The sequence below is a fragment of the Erpetoichthys calabaricus genome, chromosome 8, assembly GCF_900747795.2.
Source record: "Erpetoichthys calabaricus chromosome 8, fErpCal1.3, whole genome shotgun sequence".
Taxonomy (NCBI): Eukaryota; Metazoa; Chordata; class Cladistia; order Polypteriformes; family Polypteridae; genus Erpetoichthys; species Erpetoichthys calabaricus.
In genome coordinates this window covers 62,092,886-62,120,020 of record NC_041401.2, presented here as the reverse complement: position 1 = coordinate 62,120,020, position 27,135 = coordinate 62,092,886, and the positions used below count along the sequence as shown (strand labels likewise).

Genomic DNA, 27,135 nt, shown 5'->3' with positions numbered 1-27,135 from the left:
CAAAGAGAAGATTCAAATTAATTGTCGTGATTGTAATACAGTTCATTTTGAGTCACCCTTTTTACATTAAAAATTATAGAAATGTTAGAAAGTAATTTAGGAAACTTAGTTTTATGTCGGGTGGCACGGTGGTGCAGTGGTAACGCTGCTGCCTCGCAGTTAGGAGACCCAGGTTTGCTTCCCGGGTTCTCCCTGTGTGGTGTTTGCATGTTCTCCCCGTGTCTGCATGGGTTTCCTCCGGGTACTCCGGTTTCCTCCCACAGTCCAAAGACATGCAGGTTAGGTGCATTGGTGTTTCTAAATTGTCCCTAGTGTGTGCTTGGTGTGTGTGTGTGTATGCCCTGCGGTGGGCTGGCGCCCTGCCTGGGGTTTGTTTCCTCCCTTTCTCCCTATGTTGGCTGGGATTGGCTACAGCAGACCCCGTGACCCTGTAGTTAGGATATAGCGGGTTGGATAATGGATGGATAATTTTATGTGTCCCTAACTTTTTGTTCCATTTAAATGTACATCCAGCAGCACTTTGGGCTGTAATTTCTGGAGCTAACTCTTGTGGATTACTGACTGCTTTTAATTTCATAGAGAAACTGAGTTTCTTGTCTCCTTTGGTGGTGGTTCAAATGAAGCAAGTATAGTCCATCGTTTGTATGAAGTGGATATTCCCACTACTGGTCATAGATTTGGATTAAAGCTGGGTAGAACTGTGGCTAGCCCATTCTGATATATTTATTTGCATATTTTCTTTCACTAGGTTTTGCCAAAATCTGAGATTTTAAAGCAGGGAGTGGTGGAACAATCAAAAGAAGAGGTTATCATTCAGGTATGACCATAGTAATATTAGATGTATTAAAACAATTCCAAAACCATACCCAGATGTACTAAATGATTTAATCTTATTTCAGAACGTGAACACCCTATTATTCAGGATAATCACAAGAAATTAAAATTAGTTTCTCTTCACATAATGACAAAATGTTACCTTTGGCTGCACAGTAAATGTACTCTGTTTGGGATTATGCAAAACTGCAGATTACACCAATGTTAAGATCAGTACTCTAGTGAAAATTTTACACAGGGGGAAAAAAAGCATAACTGCAAGTGATCCTTCCAGGACAGACCCTACCCTCCAAGGTTTTAATGTAATTTGAAAGTAAGTTACGTTTATCGTTGCATTACAGTTATTTGTTGTGTAATATGATTTTGTTCTGTTTGGCTGTGAAATTAACACACAAATACATTTTAAACTTACCCTTTTTCTGTAAAACTGAAGTAAAGACAGTTTTTTTAATTAAATTTTCATCAATATCGCATTGAATTTGATTCTATATTTGGACTTTCATTGTGACAACGTAACATATAACTGCCCATGATTGAATTTTGTTTCTTTCCCTCTATTAAATAATAAGACTTTTTGGAATGTTTGCCTCTGAGATTTGTTAATTGTCTTTGCAAAAGCTAGTCTAATGGGAAACTGTTAATGTTTTAATTCGAATGGCATATCAAGATCTCCTTTGTTGTGTAATGTTATCCGTGGAAGATGTACTACATTACCTTTCTTGGATACATCCTTCTTTCTACTGTAATTTCTTGCAGTGGAGGATGGAACAGTGTTAACGGTTGTAGATATTCTTCGGTATATATTGTACGTTGATGTTTTCATCTTCTGCACAATCACCACCAACTGTTTCAGCATAGTCTATTGATATGCATTTAACCAATTTGCCATGTAACCGATCAACATTTTTGGCGTTAATTTGTTTGACTTCATCGTTTTTCGGTCCTGGGATTGCCCGTGTACTCATATTTTCTGTTGATGACTGTTTGAGATGAAATTTTCAATAAGATTTGGACATAATACATCTTCTTTAATTGGGAACTTAAAGTGAGGAAAACGTTAAAATTTATAAGAGTTGAGAGAGCAGAAACTGTGTCTGTCAAAAGCATTCACACGAATGAGAGGTGAGAGGGCCGTGTGCCTGGTTCAATATGGTTGAGAGGAGGGTGTGTCTTGAAAAAGTCTCCTGGCCAAAGTCTTGTCTCGCGGGACTTGAATAATCTCTTCCAAAAAGTTTCGTCTCGTTGCAAGATTTTTTTTTATATCATAGAGAGATTACTGCATCTAAGACCAGTGATATTCTATGGGTAATTCTGGGTGAGCCTACAGGAATCTGCAATAGCAAAAAATGTTTTAGAGAAATTCTTACTAATAGATAGATCTCCATTTAATAAGTTGGATTTACATCAGGTATTTGAAACATATGAGATTTTAACTAATTTAACTTGCCCTTTAAATCTTGCTTTTCAGTTCAGTATTATTAAGCAGCTAAAGTTTCATGAATTTAATGATATACATATAAATCACAGAACAGTAAATGTCATAAGCCTGACAGGGCAGTTTGATTACAAACCTGATTTAAACAGTGTGCTGTTACAAAAGTAACAGTGGAAGAGTCTTTGTTAGTGAGATATTGTGAGTAAAAGTATTCTGAATTATATTTTCACTAATTTATGTTGCAAAGTTATGTTTGTGTTTTGATTCTGCTACTTTTGATTTTAAGCAGTATTTTATCAATTATTGACTGTCATATCATTTACTTTTCACTACACAGTTAAAAGCATGTTCCTCTGTCTACTGTTTTATAGAAGTATTTCATTAATAATTTCTGTTTTTTTTTCCTTGAAAGTTTTATTTTCTGACTAAGGGAGTGTGCAGTCCAACTCCCATCTCGATAGCTTGCTTTGCTCGCTATCGGTCCACGGATATTATCCAACACAGTCAAAACTCTGGCCCCTAGATCTATTTAAAGTTATAGAAAATGCTAAAACTACTGAAAATTTTCATCTGTGCAAGGTGAATGGTAATATATTTGCCGAAGTATGGCCAGTATCTTACTTAATATGCAGAAGGAGTATGACTTCTCCTGCATGATCACCAGTCATGATTTTTTCAGCAGTTGAATATTTATGCAGTTTTACAATTCGTAAGTGTGTGCCAGTACTGCTGACACACAACTAAACTACTACTGTTCCTATCAGAGCGGAGGTATATAAGATATTTTGTTTGATGCATTTACGTTAAATTGGTTGTATTGATGTGAGAGTATATTATGATATATAGATCTATACTATATAATGTTTGGTTTTGATGAAAAAAGAGCACTGCATGAAAATGTTGCACAATTTCTCTAATCTGTTTATTTATATATATATACTAGACATTAAGCCCGTTACAATAACGGGCGCTAGAACAGTAGTGCATTCTCTTTGAGAATTTTCTTTACGTTCATTTTCTTGTTCCTCTATAGATCTATTTGCTCTTCTGAGTCTTTCTCTTTTAGCGTTTTTCTGACGCTCATTATCTTTTTCTTCTTTTTTGGGTGGCATGTTGTTAGTAGATAGTCACAGTAATATAGGCTTGTACGTCCGTAATATTTTCTGTTACAGTAATACTGGCTTGTATGTGGCTGTAATATGCGTCAGTGTATTGTGTGCCTTTAATTTTCTCTCGCAGTAATACTGGTTTGTATTTCCGTAAAATGCCTGTAATTTTCTCTGACAGTAATACTGGCTTTGATGTCCATAATATGCGTTTAATTTTCTGTCACAACAGTGAGCAATCAACAGATTCTCCCCAGCAACTGATGTAATGTGTAGTTGATAATCGTGCTTGTGGCATCTCTCCAGCAAGTACTGTGCAGTTACCCAGCAAGTATTTTAATCTGTGCTGGCGTGCAGCTGATTATTGTATGTGTGGCGTCTCCCCAGCAACGGATTTTATGTGAGCGAAAATAAATCTACTTTTAAAAGTCATCCTATTGTAATATCATGAAAATTCGTATATTTAGGAAAACCCCTTCAACGACTGACACTTTACCGGGCCAGGCTTCTTAATCGCAAATCTGACATCCTCAGAGTGAACACTTGCACAACCACAAACACTAATCCCATCTCTCTGGGGAAGCTGGTCTCCGCGTCTCAGTACCCAATTGGATTTTTCATGCCTTTTGTTTTAAGTCTTATCTCATTTCCAAAAATCCGATTGGATATTCAGTTATATATTTTATAGGCCCCGCCCCCTCTATCTTGTGTGACGCATCAGGCGGCCTTTGAAGCATCGCACCGTGCATGCGCACTTCACCAGAAGACACACACACATGGACACTGGACGCACACAGGGGTTTTATTAAAGTGGATACAGTGATCCCTCGCTATATCGCACTACGACTTTTGCGGCTTCACTCTATCGCGGATTTTATATGTAAGCATATCTAAATATATATCATGGATTTTTCGCTAGTTCACAGATTTCTGCGGACAATGGGTCTTTTAATTTATGGTACATGCTTTCTCAGTTTCCCAGTTGATTTCATACAAGGGACGCTATTGGCGGATGGCTGAGAAGCTACCCAATCAGATCAAGTATTATGTATTAAATAAAACTCCTCAATGATATATGATATGCTTCCTGCTCGATGCTTTGCATACTTAAAAGTCCAAATAGCACTTATTGATTTTTGATTGTTTGCTTTTCTCTCTCTCTCTGACATTCTTTGCTCCTGACGGAGAGGGTGTGAGCAGAGGGGCTGTTTGCACACTGGCCTAGAGGATACGGACACTCCTCTAAAAAATGCTGAAAGACTACCTTCACATTGCTCCCTTCCTTACGGCTGCTTTGTCGGGCAGTGCTTTGCATACTTAAAAGCCAAACAGCACCTATTGATTTTTGATTGTTTGCTTTTCTCTCTCTGTCTCTCTATCTCTCTCTAACATTATCTGCTCCTGACACGCACTCCTTTGAAGAGGAAGATATGTTTGCATTCTTTTAATTGTGAGACGGAACTGTCATCTCTGTCTTGTCATGGAGCACAGATTAAACTTTTGAAAAAGAGACAAATGTTTGTTTGCAATGTTTAAAAATCCCTGTCTCTACAAGGGTGTTATTTCATGTCTAGAGGGCTCTAATAATGTTAAAAAACGTATTTAGAAGGTCATAAACAGGTTTTCTATACTCTAACTGTGAAAATATTCGATTTATAAATAAAGAATCCTACTTTGCGGAAATTCATTTATCGCGGTAGAGTCTGGAACTGATTAACTGCGATAAACAAGGGTCGACTGTGTGTGTGTGTGTGTGTGTATATATATATATATATATATATATATATATATATATATATATATATATATATATATATATATATATATATAATATATATATTATATATATATATATATAATATATATATTATATATATATATATATATATATATATATATATATAATATATATATATATATTATATATATATAATATATATATACTGTATATACAGTGATCCCTCGCTATATCGCGCTTCGCCTTTCGCGGCTTCACTCCATCGCGGATTTTATATGTAAGCATATTTAAATATATATCGCGGATTTTTCGCTGCTTCGCGGGTTTCTGCGGACAATGGGTCTTTTAATTTCTGGTACATGCTTCCTCAGTTGGTTTGCCCAGTTGATTTCATACAAGGGACGCTATTGGCAGATGGCTGAGAAGCTACCCAACTTACTTTCTCTCTCTCTCTTGCGCTGACGTAGGGGGGTGTGAGCAGGGGGGCTGTGTGCAGCTGCTTCCTGAAGGACATGCTGTACAGTGCTTCGCATACTTAAAAGCTCAAAGGGCACGTATTGATTTTTGACTTTGTTTTTCTGTGGCTCTCTCTCTCTTCATGCTCCTGACAGAGGGGGTGTGAGCTGCCGCCTTCAACAGCTTTGTACCGGCGGTGCTTCGCATACTTAAAAGCCAAAAAGCCCTATTGATTTTTTTTTTGACTGCTTGCTTTGCACTCCTTTGAAAAGGAAGATATGTTTGCATTCTTTTAATTGTGAGACCGAACTGTCATCTCTGTCTTGGAGCACAGTTTAAACTTTTGAAAAAGAGACAAATGTTTGTTTGCAGTGTTTGAATAACGTTCCTGTCTCTCTACAACCTCCTGTGTTTCTGCGCAAATCTGTGACCCAAGCATGACATTCTAAAAATAACCATATAAACATATGGTTTCTACTTCGCGGATTTTCCTATTTCGCGGGTGGCTCTGGAACGCAACCCCCACGATGGAGGAGGGATTACTGTATATATATATTATATATATATATATATATATATATATATATATATATATATATATATATATATATATATATATATATATATATTAGCTTGTCAGGAGCAATAGTGGAAAGGGGGAGTTAGACAATTATAAAAGGCACACCAATAGGGATTCCATAAACCCAGGTTAATGCAGACAGAAACCTTGTGGATTCCAACCACTTTTGTGTTGGGTTGGCAATGGTTTATGGTATTCTTGCCACACAATTCTTTATGAGATCTTAAAGTTTAAAAGATCCAGTATAAGTATATTCAAATAAGAGTTTCCAGAAACTTAAAGTTATAGCAAGAAAATCTGTACATTAATTGATGACAGGCAGATTGAGTTATTTGGAATGGCTAAAGTTTACTCCTGTATTTTGTTTCTCAATTGCTCTGTTAACTCTTCCTCCACAGCGCCAGGTCCGGCATCCATTTCTGCACAACCTGCTGGATTGCTGGCAGACTCAGCAGCATCTCTTCATTAGTGAGTGACTGGCATCATGGCAGCATGCCTTGGTCTTTCCAGTGATCAGCTTTGTCTGGTTTCAGTAAATTGATGGGAATAATTTTATTGACCTGAAATACCTGTGTAAATTTTAGTACCCTATTTCAACCTTATTAAAAACAGCAGTAGACAATTTTTTTTTAATTTTCCGTACATTCTCTTTTGGGTTCCACTAAAGAATTATAATCTGGTCTCCAACAAAATGGGTACAGAATCTGTACAGGCCTGTTATTTAGATAACTGAGTGGTTTTGTGGAAGTTGTGAAGTAAGCCATGTTACATATGAATTTTCATACTGCTGGTTCTGTGCAAACTAAGAGATTGGTCTAGCAAAATGGACTAGAGAGCAAAATAGGATTAAATTAACTGAGGGCTTTCATTGATTAAAGCATGCTGGAATCCAGACTGACTTGACTGCTGAAGATATCAAGGCCAGCTCCTTGCAGCTAGGTTAGGTCACCTGTCTTTGCCTTTGCGTGCAGAGGGGCCTAAGTCAACACTGAACTGCAAGAAATTGTTTTTTTTTTTTAATCTTAATTTTATTATTTTTTTTAACTTCTCCCTCAATGATTTAAAGCAACTTTATATTTTGTCATGGGTATGAAATCAGGCAATTTAATACTGCTGAAACATTAACAAAACACCTACTACGTAATAAAATGCTAAGTTCTGTGTGTGTGTGTCCAGTCCCTCAGAACAGTCTGATTGGTTAGTTTGGTTTTGGCGTCATTTTGGCTTTAGTTATGTAATTGAAAGGGGAATGGCAAGTGACACCTGTAAGGGGTTGTGAAGGTGTAGGAGGCACACTGAGAGTCGCCTTCAAAGATGGGGAAGTATAAATGCGGACGGGAGTGGGTAAGGCGCCCTTTTAATATTGCTGTGTCAGCTTGTACCCCCAATGTCAGCACATATTTTCTTTTCATTCCGGGTCCTAACCCTGTCCTGTATCACTCTTTCTTCCTTAGCTAGCCTTTGACAAGTGGGCAGTCTTTCAATATAAAAATAGTGAGAAGTCAAGTAAAATGACACCTTTCATTGGCTAACTAAAAAAGATTACAATATGCAAGTTTTCGAGGCGACTCAGGCCCCTTCTTCAGGCAACATGTAATACAGAAACTCACTACATTCATAATGACTAACACGGTACAACACCCTAGTACTGCAAATATAAAAATAGAAATGTAATTTATTTTTCTGAGATGATAATGCCATTAATATTTAAACTACATAACATTTTTGAGGTAATTCTAAACAGTGATGACTGAATCCCTCACAGAAAAGATATTGTTAAGTGTTGGGATTAAATAGTGTTTAAGAACACTTGCACATAAACAAAACCTGTTGACAATTGACAATCTGATGGTGCAGTCCTGCCAGTTAACAGTAAAATATATGTTATGACATCCCAAGTTATAATCTTAATGTCTTAAATATATATAATAAATAAAAATAAATAATGACTTGTTTGTTTTTCAACTTTGTTCAGAGCTCAGTTTGAGGCAACTATTTTACTTGATGTGCTACTGATGCTTGATTTAAACAACATACTGTAAGCCAATAGGCATGCCTCAGACCTTTTAACTCCTTTGTGGCTGATTTCTACCCTGATTGGTTGTCCTGATGTTCCCCTTTGTAGTGCTGGTGTTGCTTAATATTTTTAGCTCACGGTAATGTGAGAAGAGCAGCAGCTCAAAGTCGAGTAGGGGGGACTTCTGACTTATTTTGAATTGACATTTTTCTGTTTGGGCATAGAGCTCCAAGGTCAAATTTTGCCTGCTGTCCATTCGATAACAGACTATTTATTTTGACAACATCCGCCGATCTAGATGATCATGATGAACCATATCAGATGTATGGTTTGTGCCAGTTACTGTATACCATCTGTTATCTTAGCGAGGGGATTGGTATCTGTTAAGAAATGCCTGCTGTGTCCATGCAAAGAAAACGGGAGCTGTCTTATCATTTTTTCACTCACGTGGTGAGGCGGGAGGGATAGCCCAGTGGGGCTGTCACTTCTGGCATCAAGCGTGCAAACTACCCTCAGGTGCAACCCACTCTGGGGACAGTGGCAGGTGGGGAATTTGACTGGGGTGGCACACCTGCCACACCATAATGCACATGTCCCAAGGTGAGCTCAGGGAGGGCAAAATCCTCCCATAGAGCAGAAAGGCAAAAGTTTGCTTGATCTTGATTTTTAGCCTGAATATAGACTGTGAAAGCGGGCCTTACGATCCTTCTGGCTTTATGAGTGTCAACAGGAGTTGTCAGAAAAATTACCACATGGATAGCTAGCTTGTTATGGTCAAGCGTTTATAGCTATCATTGTGAGGCAGAATTCACCAAGTGTTGGATTGTTCACCCACTAATAGGTAACATGAGGTGGGTTTAGACTGTTGTGAGACATGAGACAGAAGCCTTGACAACCTTAAAGAAGATTCTAGATGATAGCATAGCTATTAGCTAAACAAATGGGTTTGATGGACTGAATGGTCTCGTTTCGTTTGTCAAATTTCCTATGTCAGTATAAATGTACATGTATGGACAGAGAGAAAAATTAAGGCAATATACTGTTGGCTTTTTTTTACTCAGACACCAGAGAAAAATAATATTCTGGACATTCACTTTTCACTCGTGTTAATCCTTTACTGGATTCTTTTGTGTAATCTAGCCCTGACCTGATGAAAAAGCTTATGAAGTTGTTTTAAATCTCTCCTTTTTATGTTCCTGTTTGATCAGGTTTGAGAAACGAATGAGGAATCCTTGAGGACCCCTGCGCTATTCCCACCCCACCCTCCATTAAGGAGCACCTGAACCTTTGCCCTGTCCTCTCTTAGATGTGTTCAACAAAGCACCTGCTACATAGTTGAACTTAATCCTTTCACTTTAATTATGTTTTACTGTATTCCCTCCTATTAGACCAGCAAGAATAGCCATTCATATCCCCTTTCACTTCTTTACCGACTGCATTCAGGAGCAATCCTCTCTTCATTTTAGAAATGCAGATGAAGCCTGAATGTCTAAGAAGCCTTACTACATCTCATTACACGTACAGTGTTCTTTATGGAGATATAAATGGTGATTTTTGTCCACAGAGTGTTTTCTTGCACTTGTAGTTGAAATCTGACCATCTTCTGTTCGTCTTGCTAAGGTCCTGACCAAGTGGTTTTTCTTTGCTTCCAGTGTGTGAGTACTGCAATATGGGAGATCTTTACACTTATTGGACAATAGTTGGACACTTTGGAGAGGACTGTGTTCGTGTGTTTGCTGCAGAGCTTGGCTTAGCCCTGGGTAAGTAGAGTTAGAACAACACATGCCTAAAGCTGATGCTTTGGTATTAGCACAGTAGTAACAATTAGACAATGACTGTTACATAGGACTGGGTATTGGCACAAATGTCCCGACTCAGTTCAATTTCGATTTACAATGCCCCAATTTGATTTGATTTTGATTTTATCCTGACTGAATCAGCGTGCACTGATATATTTGAAGTGCTGGCTTTTTTAGAGATCACTTAACCCTGCATAGAGAACATTAATATAATGTGACAAATTTCAGTAACACTTTATTTGAAGAGTGTCTACATATTGACTTTGTAATATATGCATAAGTATGGATTGACATTTAAGAAGAAATACTTGATTAGTAATGAACAGTTATCATAAATAAAAATATAAATAAATAAATAAAAAACCTTTTCACAGCACTGCACTCATTCAAAATTCACCATAATTTAACTAACATATGTTGCCACATCAGAATCCACACATGTTATGGAGTGCCCCTTGTTTTAATGCAATGCAGTGGCATCTGCTTTATAAAACATCTCTATCTAATCTTGTGATTATATCATCTTGTGACTAATATAAAATAATCAATTATTGCTTTTTAAGTAATAAATATTATTCAGTAATCTATTTGTGTATTGTGGTTCTCTATGTAGACACCCTTCAGCTAAACTGTTAAACAAGTTTATTTCCCTGTTGTACATTGAAAATGATCTTGAATTAGTCAAAATTAAAGATGCAACAGGAAGACTCGTGTCTTTCTATAATTTTACAGGTTACACATATCTTCAGGTGCTCACGCATAGCAGTCACGTTAACAAGTCTTGAAAATGTGTCCTCACAGTTCTTCCTTAGACAAAACGTAAGCCTTTTAAAATGGGGATCTAGATCTGATGCTTGTTGACAGTGGTGTTGGATGAATGGAACAAAAAAGTAAAACGACCGGCCATCATGAGTAATATCAGCTTTAATATGATCTGTGCTGTACACCTTATGGAACAACTTCACATTGATTACTTTGTGCACACTCTTAATTTGGCATCGCAGGCTGCTCTGAAAATTCCAACAACTGCCCACTTGCTTTGCTTGCTGTGGCGTGTTGCAGAGTTTTTCCAGCCACATGCTTAAAGAAAACCAATGTTTATTGGACTTGCCAACACACAAACTTTTGATTGATGCAGTCACATGATGCAACAGCTCATTGGAAATGCTAGAAAGGTTTTTGGAACAACAGCCAGTCATCTCAGAAGCTCTGCATATAAACAGCAAGGTTGCTCTCAATGTGACTGGCATGCATTGCACTTGTCTGCAACACATCCACCACAGGTGCGGTGTCAAGTAAAGTCAAGTCAGTTTTAATGTAGTGACATCTGATTGTCACTTAGGAATCTGCTACCTTGGCATGGTCATCTGTCACAAGTTAGGGCTACTCTCTCCACTGACCTGAGAGACATGGCAATGCTTTGCCTAAGATCTTCATAAAGCCTGGGTACAATAACTTCACTAATTTTCTATCTTTTTGGTATAGCATACCGCAGTTCAAAAATCTGCATCATCTGTGAAAAGCCCTTGTCTTCAACAATGGTGTAAGGTCTTGTATTGTTACAGATAAAATCTGCTATAGATTGTTACTTTTGGGGCATGAGGTGAATTGAATGGAAGCTGTCTGTTGTCTCCATGTAGACTGTTTAAACTCTACTCGTTTAGATGTCGACTGAGATTACTTTTATAGGTGATGTCTGGATAAATTATTTCTCAAATCTGTTGTGTTACAACTGCACTTGACTTCTAAATTGCACAGCTTAGATATGGCTTTGCTTTTATCCAGTTGTTCTTTACTGATACAGTGTTTGAATCCGTAGAAAGTCCACACATCTGATTTAAGCGTCAAAGGCACCAGTGAGATAGCAAAGTGATTTTTCCTTAGAAAGCCTTAACAGGAGCATTAGCGACATCTACTGGATTGGATGGCAAAAATGAAGATAAGCAAAAATCTACATATATTTACTAAGCAGGATAGGGATTCATGAGATCGTTTGGAAGACCTTTAGAATCTATATCGAAATTGTTTAAATGAAAAATAACAATTAAGTGGAAAAGCAATATTTTTACACAGGCCTACTGTTACATCTGCCTTTTATTGTTTATTGTGTCTCAATATACTGAACATTTATTTATACTGAAAAGGCAATTCCAATAAGTTCACTGTTGACTCTTTTTCAGGGTTTCTCCATGACATTGGAATCATTCACAGGGATGTAAAGGTAATCAACACACCCTATTATTATTTACTTCTACTTTCCTTTATCTACTGCTAGGTAAAACAATGTTGTTGTTTTGGTTTTTTTTTGCCCTTTCTATAACCCTTGGTACCTAAAGGTTTTGCAGTCTTTCCCTTCTTCACATCTCCCTAATTCCAGAATTACTCTGTAATGTTGGAGGTATCTTTAGAATTTTGGGCATTGTTATGTGCTACTCAAAATGTTCGATCAATCAATCAACTTTATTTAAATTGCTAAATCATCATGCAGCATGGTCTCAATACACTATGCAAATTAGAAGAATACATGAAACATGATATAAAATAAGCAAATAAAACAGAAATTAAAATAAAACCACATAAATGTTAAAGGAATACTAACTAACAAAATTGGAATAACATGACATTAACACATTAAAAGTTACAAAACGTTAAGGTATGTCAACAGAGGAATGCAGTAATATAATAAGGAATGTGTCAAGGATGATAGACCTGACTGAATTATAAGGCACATTGTAATGAAGGGAGTAAAGCTGGGTTTCAAGACTTGATTTAAAAGTCTCAATTGAGTGTGCTCAAGAGTGTTCTCTTACATATAATGAATGGCAGGTCATTCCAAAGATAAGGTGCATAATAGGCAAATACTCTTTGATCAATTGGTATTTTCTTAACTGAGGGAATGACCAGAAGACGAGCATTAAGAGAGCAAAGAGGACGTACCGGAGTTTATGGTGTAATTAGCTCAGCAACTCCATGCAAGGCCTTATATGTTATAAGAAGAAATTCAGCTCTTGCTTGTACTGGTAACCAGTGAAGGGAAGCTAGAACAGGTGTTATATGCTCATATTTTTTCATTTTTGTCAAGATTCTAGCTGCAGCATTCCGAACAACTTAAAGATTTCTAGTGGCACAACTAGGAAGACCGGAGAAAAGAACATTACAATAATCAAGTCTAGAAAAAACAAATGCATGTATCAATGATTCAGCATCACAAGGAGATAGTATAGATCAGATTCTTACAATATTACTAAGATGAAAAAACACTGTTTTAGTAATAGCCTTGATATGAGACTGGAGTGTGAGAAGATTATCGAAAAGAGCTGCCAGGCAAGATGAAAAGAGGAAGGCCTAAGAGAAGGTTTATGGATGTGGTGAGAGAGGACATGCAGGTGATGGGTGTAACAGAACAAGATGCAGAGGAAAGGAAGATATGGAAAAAGATGATCCACTGTGGCAACCCCTAATGGGAGCAGGCGAAAGAAGAAGAAGAAGACTCCGAGATTTTTAATGGTTGAACTTTCACAGATAGAACGACCATCAATATTAACATTCAAATTCTCACACAGATGTCCATATTTGACTTGTCTAACATGAATAATTCTGTTTTATCATCATTTAAGAGCACATAGTTCATACTCATCCATTTTTTAAATTTCTGATCGACATTTTGACTTGACTTGACTAAATTTAGCAGTTGGGAAGGGTCATTTGGTTTACAGGTGTATATATATATAGCAGTGTATCGTCATTGTAACAATGAAAATTATCACCATATTTACAAATGATGTCACCAAGGGGAAGCATATAGATGGAAAAAGCATGGGGCCAGGAACTGATCCCTGGGGTACACCAAACTTTACTTCAGAATTTTAAAGTTTAACAGAACAACTCCATTACATTACATTATTTTTTCTTGCATTTCTTATGGTGCAGCCTGAATTTCTCTAACACCTTATTAGTTTCATGGTAGTTCCTCGGAGAGTTGCAGTCAGGGCGGCTGATGGAAAGGTCCTTATGAATAACACTGCAGTTGTGACCCGCTGGGCTTGTTACTTTGAGCAGTTGTTGAAAGCTGATCCTCCGGCTGGGACGTTGGATATCTCTGGGTCCACGGTTCTTGAGGCTGATCCTCCAATTAGCTGTGAACCACCCAATCTCACTGAGATTGCACAGGTGGTGAACCAGCTGAGGGAAGGAAAGGCTGCAGGGATCTGTGGTATCCGGGTTGAACTTCTCCAGGCTGGTGGTAAGGCTGTCCTCCTGGCATTGCAAGCAATCTTTGCTTCCATTTGGGAGACTGGCATCATCCCAACTGACTGGAAAACGTGACTTGTCGTCCCTATCTGGAAAGTGTAGGGTAATCACCTGGATTGCAGCAACTACAGGGGGATAACACTGCTCTCGGTGCCGGGTAAGGTCCTTGCTAGGGTCATCTTCAATAGGATTCATGATCACTTGCTTACCTACCAGTGACCAGAACAGTCTGGTTTTACACCTAAGAAGTCTACCATCGACTGCATCCTGGCACTGAGGGTTCTCATGGAGCGCAAACGCGAATATCGGCGGAGTTTCTTTGGGGCATCTGTTGGTGAAGAGAAATTCATGGATCTTGACTTTGCTGACGATGCTGTGATCATCGCGGAGTCAATGGAGGCTCTGATCAGGGCGCTTGAGAGACTGAGCAAGGAGTCTGAGTGTCTGGCTTGCGAGTGTCCTGGATAAAAACCAAGATCCAGGCCTTTAATGACCTCTTGGGCACAGCCATCAGTAGTGTGTCTGTTTGAGGAGGGAGTGTCGACCTTGTTGAGAAGTTTACTTACCTTGGCAGTGACATTCTCTGGTGACTCTTCCTATGAAGTCAGTAGACGGATTGGGAGAGCATGGGGTGTCATGAAGTCGCTGGAAAGTGGTGTTTGGCACTCCCGATATCTATGCAAAAGGATGAAGGTCCAAGTCTTTAGAGTCCTGGTTCTTCCTGTCTTGCTATATGGTTGCGAGACATGGACGCTATCCAGTGACCTGAGATGAAGACTGGACTCCTTTGGTACTGTGTCTCTCCGGAAAATCCTTGGGTACCATTGGTTTGACTTTGTGCCGAATGAGCAGTTGCTCATGGAGTCCTGAATGAGGCACATTACCTGCATTGTGAGGGAGCATCAGTTACGGCACTACGGCCATGTGGCGCGTTTCCCTGTTGGTGATCCAGCTCGTAAGATCCTCATTGTTGGGGACCCGAGTGGCTGGACCATGCCAAGGAGTCGCCTACATAACACCTGGCTGCGGCAGATAGAGGGTCATTTCCGGAGGGTGGGACTGGACCGCATGTCTGCCTGGGCCATTGCCAACCGGGATCCTGAGTTGTTTCGTCGTGTAGTGGGTGCGGCAACGCACTGTACCAGTGCATGCTCCCCAACTTGACTTGACTTCACTTGTAAACGATGTGACATTTCCTGTTGTTTAGTAACTACATGCATGGCACCTTCCCCTTAAACTTCTATTTGGCAGATTGTTCAAAGGAATACTCCACCAAAAAGAGAATTTTCTTAATCTTATCCCATGCTCCTTGGAGTGATGGCTGAGAAAACATTAATCTCATATTTTTGTTACTGTTTTATTGAATGTTTTTCATTTTATTCTTAGTCAAAAGCTATAATGAAGAGCATAGCAGGCACATACCAGTATCTTTTTGTTATACCTGTATCTATAAAGATGATCCATTAACTGTGTTGGTGAGTGTTAGGTAAGGACCGGTATTGCAGGCAACAGAAGCCTTGCTTAGCAGGGACAGTAAGCTCCAGCAAGAACAACATTGTAGCTGTGCCAAGGGCCTAGGTGAAAGGTCTCCACGATGCAATAGGATATGTGTTTGTAAGAATGCTCCAGAAACATTTACTGCAGGGTCACATAAATAGGAGTGAAAACGTTGGTGGTCTTTACTTAGTGTTTGGCAGCAGAATTACCACAGTGTACATTGGTCCCTGCTATAATTATTATTATTATTATTATTATCTTTTTGTGTGTAGTTGGCTTCCTTAATTGTATCCTAATAATGACAATTGTAATGAGCAGACACCTGGGCAAACAGCACTGAATGACTGCAAATTCATCAGCATCAGACACACTAACATGCCTTATTAGTAAATAATCAATTAAATAACTGGACGTAAACTGACCCAACTTAAAAAAAATAGACATATATTTCATCTAGATATATAACATTTTCATAGGGATAACAGGCTTTTTTAAGGTTGGTTGGTTTAAGTGCTGTTATTTAATCCATTTACTAATAAGTAGGATGCTGAAGTAGTTGCGGCCTTTCATTGTTCAGTGTTGTTTGCCCGAGTGTCTGTTCCACTTGTTTTTAAATGTCATTATTAGGATACAATGAAGGGAGCAAACTACACATAAGAATGGCAAAATAATAAGAAAACAATGAAATAGAGTTAAGAATTTAAAGCTAAAGCAAAAACAGAAATATTTCTAAATGTCATGTAAATGTAAAAAGCATTCTGCTCTGCTTTTCTGAATTTGGAATAAGAGAATAGAAAAAAAGACCAGCTATTTAAATATTATCTATTTAATCTAATTTATATACTTTATTATTTGCAACAATTATTCATTCTGCAATACAATCCTTATGTACCTGTTTTTCACTCCCTTTCTGTCTATAACCAGAATATTGTGGCACATTCTTGGTTCTATTAAAAATTGTACTTCTCCTTTTTGCTCTGTCTTGTTTCTGGATGTTTATGTTCCATGGAGGCCTTGGTTCACAGCTCACATGGTATCTAATTATTATAGTACAAAGATGTTTCTAGGATGACTGCAGGGCATACTGTGCTGTGAAAAGGTTTTTGCCTGCTTCCTGGTATACTCTATTTTTGTATTTTTGTCACAATGATTGACTTCAGATCTTAATATTAGATAAACAGAACCAGAGAACATATAACACTATTTCTCATTTGAATCTTCCTAGAAAAGGCTGGCCTGCCAATATTATCTCAAGAGCACTGCAACGACTTAACTTCAGAAGTCAAAGGGATTCCCAAAAGAATATCCAAAGAACTACGGACTCTAGCCTGTGCTAAAGTCAGTATTCGTGACTCCACTATAAAAAACGTATTCAAGGCAGATTAGAAAGGTGGAAACCTCTACTCTCCATGAGTAACATCAGTGCTCATCTTATCCTTCTGCTGGACCTGAAACAATCAGTTAACCTCATAAACCTACCAATGTGTTTAATTAAAGAAGTTCTGCAAAGAGTGAGCTAAAATTCTTTAACAACAGTGTGAGGAATTTGTAAATTGTAGGGAGTGTTTTGTTATAATTGTTGCTGCTAAAGGGTCTGAACCATGTATTGAAACTATGGGGGCAATTGTTTTATTTCACATGGGTAACAGTGTTGAATAACTTGGGTCCTTGAATAAAGAAAGTAATGATATATAAACTGTATTGTGTATTCACTTCTAATGTTCCATTATGTCTAAACATCTCTGCCAATGCATTATCTTCTTATAGAATACGCTACCGTGGTTGTCCGTTTGTCCAGGATTTTAAATCACCTGTAGCTCGCAAACCATCAGGTCAAACTATTGACCTGAAATTTGGTATACATACACTACATGACGTTTACTATCTGCTTTCGGTGTGATGATTGACTTCCAAGGTTATTCCTCTTATTATTTTTATTTTATTTTATTGTAGAATCAGCTCTCGGCATCGGCCAGCAGGGTGGCCGTGCGGCACATGCGTATGGGCGCCATTCTCATTCCCTACCACCTTCACCTTCACTTCCCCTACCTCTTCATATCTGAAATCATTCTTGAGGCAGATTGAAGACTTAAGTTCCAGCTTAAGTGAAACATTAAGGAAAACATACTAAGTAATTACAACACAAACACTGACTTAGTTTTAATGCGAAAAGATGCCAACGAAAGAAGAGAAGAAGCAGGTCCTAGGGTGGAGAAAAGAATAGCTGCTCAGGAAGCAGCAAGCGCATCAACCTATGAGCAAACGAATGCTTAACGTACAGAGAGAGTATGAAAACTATGAATGCTCAAGTCAAGTGTATTCACTGCACGTTATCGTGTAGTATGCCGTTACTGGTATAAAATATAAAACAGGACAGCTTCTCCAGAGATCCTCTCTTTCCTCCCAGATCTAGCCCCTTTTTTTCCTGGTCATCAGAGTGCTTAGTTGATCTTTGGGATCCACATGTATTGTGTTGCCACTTTGGTGGCATTAATCAATCTGATAACAGATTGAGTGAGATTTCCATTTCCTTTAGAAGGTAAAACAGGAGCATGCCCTTAAACATTGTGACAATGCACTGATACAGTGATTCTTTAACACTGCATAAGTTACTTAAAAAGCCCTAACCTTCTTTTGGTCTAGAAGAATCTTCGTGCTGTTGCTGCTTCAGTGGTTCTGTATATGCATATGAACACACTCTACATACGAACACATTCTCACTGTCAAGATATGGAACATCGTGTAACTGCTTTGTTGTTCTCTTGTTTCAGATGGAAAACATTCTTCTGAATGACAAAGGTATGTGTTAAGTATCTCTATAACAATTTACCTGACTGTCTACATAGACATAAAAATAGCAAAACTGTAATGGAGGACAGGGCTCTCCCTGTCTCAGTTGTTCTTGGTGCTTTATTTGCTGTTTAGGGAAGGAAAATTTTTTAATTAACTTACACAGCTACCAATTTATGCTTCACCAGTTTGGAGATGAATTAAAAATTTGCTGAAGAGACTTGTCACCTGTGAGAAATTGCTCTGTCCTGACATGAGGAGAAGTTGACATCGTCACACTTGCAACAGAGATTTCACAGAATTTAATTTATGTTCAGTAGGAGTTTTCAAACATAAAATAATAGTACTCAACATTGTAGTACTGATGTTTGCATAGTGATTTTTCAAAAATGGAACTGAATTAAAAATTGGATGTATTGCCCAGCCCTAGACAGAATTATTGTAAATAAAAAATAACCTAGAATAATACCAAAATCGCAAAATTATAATCAAATTGATCATTCTTCATCAGCAGTATTCAAATGTGGCATTCTACTCCTAGTTATTTTCCTTAGCTGACTGCAGAGACGTCTTCCTTTTTCAAGTATTTTCTGCAGTAGTACCATAAAGAGCAGCATCAGGTCAAATGATGGCATCCTGTGCATTTCAGGGCATCTTCGACTCACAGACTTTGGACTTTCACGTCGACGCAGAGAGGGTGCAGGGCATTCACTATATGTGGGACAATGCAGTACATGGGTAAGGAAATAAGGTGGCCTTCAGTTACCCAAAACCAATTCAAAACAAGAGATTATCGCTTATACCTGTTACTCATATATTTAGAGCAGTAAATGATATATAGAACTTACTGCCAACAAGCTGGTGGTTGGTTTGTGTGACAATATTCTTTCTAAAGTCCGATTTCATTTTGTCAGCTCCTGAAGTTCTCAGCGGTGGTCCATATAATCACTCGGCTGATTGGTGGTCACTAGGCATACTTCTCTTCTCATTGGCCACAGGGAAGGTAAGGATGCCAAGTGCAAACTCCTAGGTGCCATTTTGAGTGGAAACAGTTTTTAGACTGTTGTGTTACTTGGAAATAACTGTTTGCATAAATAATTTTCAGTCTGAATCAGTGAGTGTCAGAGTAAATCCACAAATCTCATGGCAGATAAACATTAACAGGTATATTGAGTTGTTCTAATCGCTGCCCTCCCCTGGCTGGGATTCAAATCCATGTGCTGTGTCTTTTTTGTTCATCATTGAACTGTTTATTCATGTTAATGTTATTTTTGTTAGCCATCTGCTGTAATTTTATGTTCCATGTGTTTTGTGAGTGGCCCCCAAGATGTGGGGGTCACCTGCCAATCACTGCCAGGAACTGCCCTCCACTCTATATAATCGTAGAGTCTCCCACAGTTCCTGGTGGTTCATTTCGATTGTGCTAGGGAATCAGTGAGGTTTCTTGTTAATTTCAACTGTGTGTTATGATTTATTGGATTTTTGTACCTTCTCGTACTGTCTTTTGATCACTCTGTGGATACTGTATTGGGACTTGCTTACTTTTGGATTTGCCTTTAACAGACATTGCATGCCTTTTCTGTTCTTCAAAGCTTCACAGTATTACAGAGCATCTCCTTATGAACCTTATGTTCACTGGGGTATGTATTACTGGATCTTTGTCTTTTTTTCCCAGTTTCCTGTTCCTCCAGAGCCAGACCACTCTTCCATGCTTCAGATGGTCAGAAAGTCTAAATATGACATGCCAAAGACATTTAGTTCCCAGCTGTCTCTGCTTCTCAATGAGGTAAAGTTGTTAAAATACAATATCATAGTGAGATGTGTTATTCATGTGTCATTGTTCAGATCCATTTACCCCCTTTTACATCAATTATGTCTAAGCACTTCACATTTTCACATTCAGATACTATCTTTTACATTCAGATAAAGATGGTTTCTAAAGTAGACACCTATATTTCTTTACTATCACAGATTTTGCTTACATCACTGAGCATATTTTGTTTCCATTGTGGAAATACTAATGAATCTCCTAGCCTCATTGTGGCTTATTATATAGTGACAGCATTTGTCTGAATACATGACAAATAATGTCTTCCTTCTGCACCATAATATACATGGAAATGTTGGGATTTCTGTTGGCAACAGTTGCAAATGGGCAAACTCAGCTGTGACACCAGCTATGGTACACCTTTAAAGCTTTACTTAAAAACATGGTGTTACGAAAGGTACTGCAGGATACCTTTTGATCTTCATTAGCTGTTGTAGGAGCTGCAAAAGGCTATCCTACACAGTAACCATTGTATTTACATAGCTTATTTATGTGTATATGATACTTGTATTTTGTTATCTTGAAGACCATATGCTATAATAACATATATCTGAGCTTTAATTATTGTTTTTAGAGTCCTCCTCAGTATTTTAGGGTTATCTGGGAACATCCTGCTACACTTGGCAGATACTGACAGCCATGTGCCGGTAAAATTATAATAATAAATGGGACAAAACAAATACATACTGAAATACAAAACAGTCAAAGTGTTCATTATTCTTGAACGTCTTGTAAAATATCTGTGCTGCACTGTGCATATAAGCATTTATTTAAACGTTGTCACATTTGTAACTAGATTTATTTTAGTCAAAATTCTCTCGGGGTCAGGGTAACATTGTGGTGCAGTGGTTAGCACTGCTACCTCACAAATATAGCATCTAGTCCAGTTGTTGTCTGTGTGCAGTTTGCCCTTCCTCCATGTTACTTCATGGGGTTTCTTACTACTACTCCAAAGATGTGCACGTCATGCTAATTAATGGTTTTAAGGCAGCCCAGAATGCTTGAGGGTGTGTGTGTGTGTGTGTGTGTGAGTGTGTGAGTGAGTGGGTCCTGCAATAGACTGGTGCAATATCCAGGGCTGTTTCATGTACACGGTGGTACACAGATAGATAGGCTCAGGGTTCCTGCACCCTACATTCAAATTGAACAGGTTTGAGAATGTTATGTTGTGTTATTCTCTCACAGACTGTGTACCATTTGGAAAGTGATCCCATTAACCTGGTGTCTTCAAAAAAAACAACCCATTGGATACCACTTAAAGGAAAATGTGTTTTTGGCTGGCTTGTATTTACAGTGCATCTGGAAAGTATTCACAGCGCATCACTTTTTCCACATTTTGTTATGTTACAGCCTTATTCCAAAATGGGTTAAATTCATTTTTTCCCTCAGAATTCTAAACACAACACCCCATAATGACAATGTGGAAAAAGTGATGCGCTGTGAATACTTTCCGGATGCACTGTATGTAGATTAGTGCAGATATGACAGATCTCAGATAACCTAGTATATCTCAGAAGGTGGCATAATTCACAGCCAATGTGGGCTCACTTAGTCAAAATAAACCAAGGAAAAAATACATAATGAACTCACCAAAAAGGGAGACAAGAGATGATCTAGTGTCTGATATATACAGTGGTCCCCATAATGTTTGGGATAAATACACATTTTTGTTTGATTTACACTTCTGTTCCACAGTTTAAAATTACAAATCAAACAATTCAAACGTGATTAAAGTGCATGACTTCCATTTGAGGGTAATTGCATAAATTTTGGTCACACCATGTAGAAATTGCAAGTTTTTCTACATGCCTCCATCCATTTCAGGGCACCGTAATGTTTGGGGAAAAAGCGATGACAGGTATATTAAAACAATCAAATTTAGCACTTGTTGCATATCCCCTGCATCCAATGATTGCTTAAAGGCTGTGATTCATAGACATCAGCAGGTGCTGAGGATCTTCTCTGGTGATGCTCTGCCAAGACTCTAATGCAGCCATCTTCAGTTGCATTCTACACAGTCTTCTGTGAATAGTAGTCTCTGACACATCCACATCTTCTTCCTGAAGACTGCTTATGATCTGTAGCAGGGATGTGCAGTCTGGGGAGGCAGAGCCTCACCTGTCATCATGAAAAGTAAAAAAAACTAATAATGATAACATAAAATAAATTTGTCTACTGGTCTGTTCTATACAGTATATTTGTTTTCTGTATGATTCCAATAATTTTGGTCATTTTTATAGTCAAAATCGCTGAACTTTGCGCATTTCCTGTTCAAATACAGGGGAGAAACGTGAGGTGCAGCACCAACGAGCCTCACTTCACTTCGGATGCACTCTCCCTCACATACTGGGTTGATGCGTGCAGTTGGCGTGTACCTGTTGTTGTCTCTCTGTATGTTGCCAATGTAATGTTTGCAGACGCGTTTATTATACACCCTGACTTTCTACAGTCTGGCTAATATATTTAATGAATGTATGTGACATATTTAGTCTTGCTGATTGGACATAAAACCACAGTGAAAAGGCACAAGGTGAGGCAGACAGTACCGGGCCGCACTGGATGCTTGTTGCTGCTCTTCTACTCGGAGGCTCTCAGCGCCAATAAGTTAGTGATATCAGAAAGTTAAGTGCACTGCAGCAGTCCGTTTATTTTTATTTTTTGTTCCGACTGACTGCTAAAATGGAAGATTAAGACTTTTAAAACTAAAGGAAAATGAGGAGGACTTTTATAAGAAAGTGACAGAGATTTTCATGGAGAAGGATAGGCGCATGGACTTAATTTACAAATAAAGGTAAGACCATAAACGGTTTTCAATTTTATAAAAAATGGGACCAGAGTAAGAAAAAAAACAATATTTAAAAACTAAATTTTGACCTTAAATAAAATATTCTTTTGTTTTTCTTGTTATTTTGTTGAGCAGTTTGTATTAAAGTTGATTAAAGCATCAGAATTAAAAGCTTTTAAAAACAACTAAATATTTCAATTAAGGTCAAAATTGAAATCTGTTTTTTGTACACCACTCTATACTATCATTTGTATTGAATGATTATGAATTGTGAAGATGCAACGGAAAATTTAGAACACATGGAGGGTGCAGAGCAAATGCACTCTCGCCGCTATACATGAAACGTTATTTCTTAGCCAAATATGCGCCTTACCTATGTGTGTGTAAAGAATGCTGATGAGATATGTAAAATAACCAGTAGTCAATGTGCATGCTGGCTGACAAATGGATAATGAATAAGCCTCTCTTTTGGGTTCATATATTTGTAAATGTCACTCTGAAGGAGTCAGTGCCTCAACGCACACGCCACTGATCTGTAGGACAGGCATTTGGAGCTCTTTCCTTACCATAGTTATAGTCATCAGCAGTGGAGGTCTTCCTTGGCCTACTAGTCCTTTTGTGATTACTGAGCTCACCAGTGAGTTCTTTCTTCTTAATGATATTCCAGACAGTTGAGTTTAGGTAATCCTAAGGATCCACCGATGTCTCTAATGATTTTATTATTGTTTTTCAGCCTCATAATGGCTTCTTTGACTTTTATTGGCACAGCTCTTGTGCTCATGTTGAACAATGGCAACTGCAGACTCCAAAGGGTAGAAGCAAGCCGAGGCTGCACTAGTGAGGCAATGAAACACACCCGAATAATCACAAATACTTGTCTAATTGCCTAATTAATTTGGGACTAATTGTCCCAAACATTATGGTGCCCTGAAATGGAGGAACCATACTGAAAAAGTGTTGTAATTTCTACATGGTTAGACTGAAATACATGCAAATATGCACTTTATTCATATCTGAATTGAATCTGAATCACAAAAATTATTAGACAAACAGACGTAAGTAACATACTCTTGGGTCCACTAACTCACTTTCAGTTTTTCTGCCCCATGTAGCTGCTCTGCAAGAACCCCAGCCATCGTCTGCACAACCTGCATCGCCTCAAACAGCAGCCCTTCTTCCGTGCGATGAGTTTTGACGTTGAACTGCTGCAGAAGGTACCAATGGACTTCATCATGGAGTTGAAAAACAAGCAGGGACTCACTGATCAGCGCCAGCTACTTGACCGTTTTCAAAACTTTGACTTGGATTTACACCTTGCTGATCTTCCCCAACCCTGATCATAGCATACCACATTATTAATATGCAAGAGTTTCTTTGTGCAGCCCATTTCTATTTAGAAATTGATAGTGTAAAAAGAAAAGACAATTTGATTATATAAGAAAAAAATATTTTTTTAAAGGTAGGGATTGGTTTATTTAAGTAAAAGAAATATATGACTTCTGTAAAACAATCAGTATTTTTCATTAAGTAACAATCCTCTGTGCAATTTATTACAGAAATATTTAATTGTTATATTAAAATGTTCCTTTTAGTGGTAAAATGTTATTTTATTGAATTAAACCAATACAATAAATTGTGAAGGGTGTGGGGAATATATCTTAAAAAAAATACAAGCAGTGTCAAAAAAGTCATAAGAGAAGAGGGTCGAAAAAAGGATTCTGAGATACTTAAGTCACTGGCCACCCAGCTTCCCCCCATTTGAATGGCAGATCCATTCATTATCCAACCCGCTATATCCTAACTACAGGGTCACGGGGGGTCTGCTGGAGCCAATCCCAGCCAACACAGAGCACAAGGGAGGAAACAAACCCCAGGCAGGGCGTCAGCCCACCGCAGGGCACACACACCCACACACCAACTACACACTAGGGACAATTTAGAATCACAATGCACCTAACCGGGCGGCACGGTGGCGCAATGGTAGCGCTGCTGCCTTGCAGTAAGGAGACCTGGGTTCACTTCCTGGGTCCTTCCTGCGTGGAGTTTGCATGTTCTCCCTGTGTCTGTGTGGGTTTCCTCCCACAGTCCAAAGACATGCAGGTTAGGTGGATTGGGAATTCTAAATTGGCCCTAGTGTGTGCTTGGTGTGTGGGTGTGTGTGTGTGTGTGTGTCCTGCGGTGGGTTGGTGCCCTGCCCGGGATTAGTTCCTGCCTTGTGCCCTGTGTTGGCTGGGATTGGCTCCAGCAAACCCCCATGACCCTGTGTTCGGATTCAGTGGGTTGGAAAATGGATGGATGGATGAATGCGCCTAACCTGCATGTCTTTGGACTGTGGGAGGAAACCATGGCAGATCCCCCTTTCTTAATATTTGTACCAAATGACAAATTACTCCACTATGGCAGATATTTTCTGCAAAAAAAAAAAGGAAATGAAATTTAAAATTATAAAATGAAAATGCAATCTCTCTTTTGCAATTTCATTTTCAAAGTCTACTTGGAAGAATGTTGCAAAAATGTAAAAGAAAATGCAAATAATCAATGGCACCACCTTCTACTCATTGAATTATCATTTTCCACTTTGCATTTTCATTTTCAAGTTCTCAACATGCAAATAGCGGGGGTCCCTTCTCTACGTATAAACGATCTGGACAAGAACCTAATAAGCTAGCTGAGTTTGCAGATGATACCAATCAGCAGAGTCATTACAGAGGGACTTGGGCAGGTTTGTGACAACTGAAATGTATGTGAATGTAGACTATTACAAGTACAGAATGGAAATGTTAGAATTTGTTATGGAGTGGAAATCAACCTTTTGAATTTAGAAGGTACAAATATTCTGTAACTCAAAATGTTAGCAACTGGTGCAAGGGAAGTGGACACGCCAAGGCAACTGGTGAAAAACTGATAAAGCACTCGACCAGAAGAAGCATATTGCAGAGACTTTTGTGACCAGAGCTCCCCATCACTTGAGTAGCTAGACGGTTATCTTTCTATAACATTGTGTGTGTTCTTTGCCGTAACGAACGGCCCGTACAAGGGGTGACTGAGACATTAGAGAGAAGGAATCCATCTACTTGGACATTGAAGATATCATTTATGCATCCGCCTGACTGCTGAAGCTAAAAGCCAACCAACAAAACAACTCTTCCTCTGCTCTGATGCAGTGAATTCAGAAAATATTCAGACCCTTCTCTTTCTACATAATTATTGTGTTGTAGATTTCATTTTAAAATAATACATTTTCTATTTTCATCCAGTCTACACTCAATAACCCATAAAGAGAAAGTGAAAGTGTGTTTTCAGAAAGATTTGCAAATGTATTAAAATCAAAAACTGAAATCTCTCATTTATATTAAATGTTTTTGGAGCCTTGCTGTGACATTCAGGTGCATCCTGTTTGCTTTAATTATAGCTGAGATATTTCTAGAATTTTAATTGTTCACCAAGTGGCAAGCTGAACCGATTGGACATCATTTGGAAAGGCACACACCTGTCCCAACAATTCACACTGCATGTCAGGACAAAAACCAAATCATGATGTCCAAGGAACTCCTGGTAGACCTCAATGATAAAAATTGTGGTGAGGTATAGATCAGGGCAAGGGAATAAAGCCCTTTCTAAAACTTTGTGAGTGTTCCCAGGAGCACAAAGGCCTCAGTAATTGTGCGTTGGAAGAAGTGCGGAACCACCAGCACTCTTCCTAGAGTTGGCTGTCCAGCCGAACTGAGTAACCGGAAAAGAACGAAGGTGACTAAGATCCCAATGCTCACTCTAGCAGAGCTTTAGGAGTCCTCTGCTGAGACAGGAGAACCTGTCTGAAGGATGGCCATCTCAGCAGCATTCTATTAATCAGTCATTTATTGGAAAGTGGCTAGATGGAAGCCACTCTTGAAAAAAAGGCATATGACAACATTTAAGTATGAGGAAACAGGCTGTCTGAACTGATTAGACAAAAACTGAACAGTTTTGTCAGATATAAGCATTAAATCTGACAAAGACCAGGCACTGCTCATCACCTG

The 27,135-nt window shown here is 38.4% G+C and overlaps 1 protein-coding gene across 1 annotated transcript in view; it reads left to right on the top strand.

Moving 5' to 3' along the window:
• Positions 1–24,767, top strand: part of LOC114655541 (ribosomal protein S6 kinase-related protein-like) — a 33,550-nt gene extending 8,783 nt beyond the window's left edge. Inside the window, 10 exon segments of the mRNA XM_028806618.2 lie at positions 749–817; positions 6,548–6,617; positions 9,819–9,926; positions 12,146–12,186; positions 18,485–18,512; positions 19,153–19,200; positions 19,203–19,241; positions 19,418–19,506; positions 20,179–20,289; positions 24,229–24,767. Coding sequence (XP_028662451.2) covers positions 749–817; positions 6,548–6,617; positions 9,819–9,926; positions 12,146–12,186; positions 18,485–18,512; positions 19,153–19,200; positions 19,203–19,241; positions 19,418–19,506; positions 20,179–20,289; positions 24,229–24,453 — 828 coding nt within the window. The 3' untranslated portion in view covers positions 24,454–24,767.
• The last annotated feature ends 2,368 nt before the right edge of the window (positions 24,768–27,135 follow it).